Raw genomic sequence first — 6,000 nt, forward strand, 5'->3', positions numbered from 1 at the left:
CAAGTAAAGTAATAGCCCAAGGTACAATATAGGATCATCCAAGCAAGATATATCTAAATTAATAGTACCTCAGGTCATTAATTATGTATTTTAAAAAAATATATTTTTATTTACAATGTGAAAAAAAAAATAACCAAAATATCTTCAAACCATGATAAATTACGCTCTAGTTTGCTGTTTTAGAAGTCGTGGTTATCTCAAAAACTATTAAGTCATGGAAATATTACTCGTTCGATTTAAGTCTATCTTAAATGATGATCTGAAGGAATCTTAAATCTCCTCTTCCCGTTTTAAGTACATTTTTAAAAATAAATATAGGAGAAATATCGCTAAAAAGGGTTTTTAGTGGGGTGGGTCGACCGAGATGGATTGCCTTCTAACATTTTTTTGTGTTATGCTCCCCCTTGTGAGTTTGAGACATGTCGTATATCTACCTACATACTCGCTATAAGTGAGCGACCAACATACTCCCTATCTTTCTAAGGTAAGATAAGTAAGGCTTCCACGGAGGTAGGAAATGGCGGGTCTCACGCCGTTTTTCAATTTTGTTTTTTAAATATTTGTTTCGCCAATATATTTATTCCTACATATGGGCACTTCCACAATGAACAGAAATTCTGTATTTAGGGTTGTTTTTGTAGACAGAAAAATACCTCGGTAAATTCAATAAAAAATTCGTTTTATCCGAAGGAACTTCTAAAAGTCTTTAAGGTTCTTTACAGCCAATCCTAATTGAGTGAGAAGGTTGAAAATTTGTGTGTAACTTTAGTTAGTGTTTGAGAAATTCCTTTTTGATAGTCTGAACTCTCTCATACTCGCCATTTTTTGTTTGAGTCTCTAGCCACTCCTTATTGACCGATTTTGTCACGATTTGATTGTTTCTTCCCTTTTCTTCAACTTTGTTTTCAAGCTCTATTAAAAACATGTAAGTCCTATTAGATTTATTTTGTAATCAGAAATTGGTGAGAAAAGTGGTTAGTCGCGGAGTTCTGCTGCTCAAGACTTTTTTTAATGTATATTTTTTACAAACATGTAATTTAGGATGTAATATGAGTATCCAATAACATCACTAATTAAGATATAAGATTTACTACGACAAAGCGTTAGCTACTGGTTGAGGCAGCCTGAAGGAAACTGTACCCCGAAAAGGACTGTCGGTAAAGTTGAAAGAACCCATTCTGCACCTGTACTCAATTATACACAACCTCGAGGCCAAATAGGACTGTGTTACGAGTTCTGTTACTAGTCCAAACAGATTGGGATTGAAAGCATTGAAAAATATGCTAATTTGTACATTGTATTTACTAGTATCTTCGGTATTTTAATTCAGTATTGTTTCTTCTCTGGATCTCTTCTTTCTATTTTATTCTATACTAATATATAGGTCATACTTCTAAAAAAGAAGCATTTAATGTCCATTGTCCCAGGTGTGGCTCACATCAATATTTTGTCTGATCAATTTTTATAACTGATTTTTGTATCTTAAAATCCTTAATGAACATTATTTTAATTGATTAAAATTTCAATGCAAAGGAAAATACTCTAATGCAATACACGTCATACCCAGGACTCATTTCCTGGCTATAGTTGCAGTTCTTAATCGGAATTGATGAGTCTATTAGGTATCGTTGAAGGAAAACAAAATGTTGGCTGTTTAAAAATGTACGAAATTAATTTTTCGTATATTTGAAACAACCTACAACGCTAGAAAACCTAATAGAACATCATTTAAAGTGAAGTAAATTTGCTAAAATATGAACCCTATGCACACCTATAGAGTTTTTTAAAAAAGCAACATTTCATGTGTATATACTGAAAATTCAGTACTTAGGAAATTTATCGGGGGAAATCTTTATCTCAGGAACCATGAGACGTACTGCTGTCTTTTAGCACTCAAATTTTAATGTAGTTTATTAAATTTGTCATTCATAGAAGAAGTAGTTTTTATTATATTTCTCAAAATAAATTCACAAAATGTAGATTTCTAGTTATTTGGACAAAATTTTTGATTTATGAAGAACTATACCTCAGGAATCATTGTACTCATAGTTTAGTAAATTTATGCTTTTTTAAATTATGTTTTATTACGTTTTCTACGGTTGTAAGTAGTTTTAATAATGTGGGATTCCGAATGAAAAATTATTTTCCTTTTAACATTTTGAAACATCCGCCATTTTTACTCACCCTAGCTAAACCTGACCGACTCATCAATTTTTACTGGTATCTTTTCATTAAAGTAATCGAAAAATGTGATGAAATAACTGACTTTTTTATTCTCTTGGGTTTTACGAAGTACGTTATTATTTCATATTTTTACTATGGATGAACTATTATTATTATGAATAAAGACTCTTCTTTTAAGCTAAATTTCTCACTTCTTTGTCATTATTATTTTGACAATCGAATAAGAGGGGAATAGAATTTTTTAATAAAATCCAAAGCCATAAAAATCATCCTCACAATTCCCAGGTAGTAAGTTTCAAAGGGATGGCTAAGGGAGAAGACTCAGAATAATTAAACCATATTACATATTTCGTTATAAAATTTGTGAATATATTTCTTTTTTGTTTTCGAATTTTTAATTTTTACTAGAATTGTGAGAAAAGAAAAACTATTATTGTTCTAAAAAAATATATATTATTCTTATATATAAAATATCGAAACAAAATATTCGTCAATCATTAACTAATCACAATTTTTTGGCTAAAACATTGGACATGCAATTATATTCTAATAAAGCAAGTTGAAATAATTTAGATAATTTTTTTAGTATTAATAATAATAAAACTACCATTATCAAACAAGATAATAAAAATATATATAAAAAAAATGTTTTTGTTGAATTATTTTTTTTTTTCGTAGGTGCGACCCAGCCTTTCGTAATGAGGCAGCTGCGTACAGGAAGGTGCTTCCAGGATTGTGTCACTTCGCAGGCTGCCGACTGGCATTCCCCCAATGCCTCCACGCTTCCAGTCAGTTCGTAGTCCTGGAGGACCTCAAGCAGGCAGGTTACGAAATGGCAGACAGGGCCAAAGGACTCGATTTAGCACATGCCAAGCTAGCATTGGAGGTAAATATAGGCGTTTGGAGTTACAATTAGATATAATTCATACGAAAAAGACATACAATATAATGTTATACCTAGCATTAAACCTTAACTTTTCAGTTGGAAAACAAGTTACGATAGAGATGGTGAGGCTAAAATATTATGAAAAAGGGATGCTTCAGAGAGCCTATTAAAAAAAAAAAGAAATCGTTTTAATAAACAATTTCTTTTTTTATTTAAATTTACAACTGTATTGCATAACTATGCAACTAGTACAAGTGATGTTAGTTATCTAAGAAGATATTAAGAATCTACTTACAATCAGTGGTAGGACTCTAATAATATTTCTACAATAGGAGGTCTCGAGGCAATCTTTTTTTCAGAGACCCAATAGGATTATCGGCTATTGAAAAGAAAGCAAGGATAGAAACAAGTGGATTTGGGTGATTAGGGAGTTTATTATGAAAAGATAAATATCTATGGCGTCCAAGTGGGAAACGTTGAGGTCCTCATTCAAGATTTATTTTTGAAGTAAAATCAGAGTAAAATAGGAGTAAGGAGGAAGATTTTGGATTGTAAGGAATAGATACGAGTGGAATTCCATGGTTCTAGTGAAACCTCAAAAGTCAACTCCATAAGTCAAAATAGGCCTTATTATGGTGATGTAAATGACTACTTGTTATTAGTTGGGCATTTAGATTCCATTTCTCTAGTAAATGTAATAATCGGAATCGACAAGTTGTTTCCTGTCAGTTAAGTTTTTTATCTGGATTCAATGCAATTTATTTGCCTAGTGTAAGCCCTAGGTACCGGATCTGTTCAATAGGGTATTATTAAAGGATACCGTAGGGCAGGAACTTCAAGGTTTACGACGAAGGGTAAAAGTGATTTGATGGGACTTATTTGAATCCTCCAGTTTTCACACCATTCTACAAAGGTTGAAATGTGGGATTGGGGAGATATAAATACTGTTGATGGGCCATTTTCCATTCATCACAGGTGTCATCGACATAAAAACAAATAACTAATTATTACATTACAATATCATGAGTTTCAAGTTCGCATCTTGTAAATAGTGTCGTCTAACTGTTTACATTAAAATTAATTTTATCCTAATCGAAATAATGGTGTCATTCACATACGTTTAATAATGCTGAGAAATCTATGAGAATTCTTAAACCTTTTTTGATAGATAATAATAGTAATCAATCCACAATGACAAATATTTAGAACCTCGCATTTTAGAAATTATAAAGATAAGACTTTCTGATTAAAAAAACAATTAACAGCAATAATGATTGATAATACGAACTGAACTAAAAAAACTACTAAACTAATAAATAACAATTTGATGGGGATGTTTGTTTTTCGATATGTCTAAAACGTGAATGCAACGGTTATAGTACAAGATCCAAAGAGGAAGCGAGAGGCAGTTATTTTCAAATTCATTAATGTATACTACATACATTTGGGAATCGAAATTGACGAGTCTGCCAATACAGTTCAAGGGTTCTAAAAATGATGGCCATGGTTGGTACAGACACAAAAGAAACCTGTCTGCCAAGGTAGTGCTGTGCCGCGCGTTGTGCAGACGCGTTCCAAAATTCAACTTTGGAATCAATGAAACAATGAAAATCAATTTTTTTTCGGTTAGTTATTTATATCTTCTTTTTTACCCATCAGAAATTTCTTTACTTGAGTCGGTACTGACACGAAAGAAACCTGTCTTCTAATCTTGTGCAGACGAAATACAAAATTCAACTTTCAAAATTTGTATTATATTCGTCAAGTTATTTCTAACCTATTTCATCATTTTTTAAAAATATATTTGTACACATTATTAGATAAATACGCATATGAAATTAGAATTATATGAAACAGGCAAACAGAAAAAAAAAATTGATACAATGAAATATATCAATACTCATTTAAAATTTGATAAATATGTACAAGTCGTTGCTATTTTCTTTTATTGTTTTTGTTTAACTAAAAATTAAGCTGATGCATGTAGACTTTAGATATCCTCTTAAGGCACATCATACTCTATCAGAAATATTTCTACACGTTATTAGATAAACACGCATATGAAATTTGAATTATATGAAACAGACAAACAGAAAAAAAAATGACAAAAAATAACAATGAAATATATCAATACTCATTTAAAATTTGATAAATATGTACAACTCGTTGCTAAATTCTTTTATTCTTCTTGTTTAACTAAAAATTAAGCTGATGTATGTAGATTTTAGATATCCTCTTTAGACTAATCACACTCGTTATCCGTAGGCTACTCTGCACTTTATCATTTCCAACATTCTCACATTCTTTCCTTTCATTATTAGCTAAAATATTTAAGTATATCAGAAATACATTTCCTATAATTCCAGATTTGATTGAAAATGTCAATCTTCTTATCAAAATTTCCATCCGAACATTTCTGCTAAAAAAAAAAGGGGAAGTAGGGGCGGTAAAAATTACTCAACATTTCAGGGACGGATTGGTATATTTTTATTTTTTCTAAGGGAACCCACTTGAAAGGAGGGATTGAAGATGCTTCCTTGTTATACATTTTCATAAATGGCTGACATGAAATTTCTACATAATCTTTAACCCAATCAAAAAAATAAAAATTAGGTTTCATTTCACTTATATTTGTACATCTCTTTCTTCTACATATGGAACATCTAATAGTTCCTAAAATGTAGCCGTCACAAGTCATAAAACGAGAAGTCGACATTTTGTGAATTTATTTTGCTAATATCCTGAAAACTACTACTTCTACGAAAAAAAATAATAATAACTTTGTTTTTAGGACGTTAAATAAACTTCAATTTAAGCCCTAACAGACATCGGTATATTTAACAGTTCCTGAGATATAGCCGTCATAAGCAAAACATTTGTCAAAAAAACGAAAAATCGACTTTTATGAATTTATTTTGCTAATATTCATA

At 30.8% G+C, this 6,000-nt stretch overlaps 1 protein-coding gene across 4 annotated transcripts in view; it reads left to right on the forward strand.

Annotated features, from left to right (window-relative positions):
• The window catches only part of LOC106690988 (uncharacterized), an 83,023-nt gene that overhangs the window by 50,050 nt on the left and 26,973 nt on the right, over positions 1-6,000 (forward strand). For all 4 annotated transcript variants that reach the window (XM_014436622.3, XM_014436620.3, XM_014436621.3 and 1 more), the window contains one exon: positions 2,863-3,070. In XM_014436622.3, coding sequence (XP_014292108.1) covers positions 2,863-3,070 — 208 coding nt within the window. The remainder of the gene's footprint in view (positions 1-2,862; positions 3,071-6,000) is intronic.

Source organism: Halyomorpha halys, unplaced genomic scaffold (genome assembly GCF_000696795.3).
Source record: "Halyomorpha halys isolate HHAL.00 unplaced genomic scaffold, Hhal_1.1 Scaffold2019.1, whole genome shotgun sequence".
Lineage (NCBI taxonomy): Eukaryota > Metazoa > Arthropoda > Insecta > Hemiptera > Pentatomidae > Halyomorpha > Halyomorpha halys.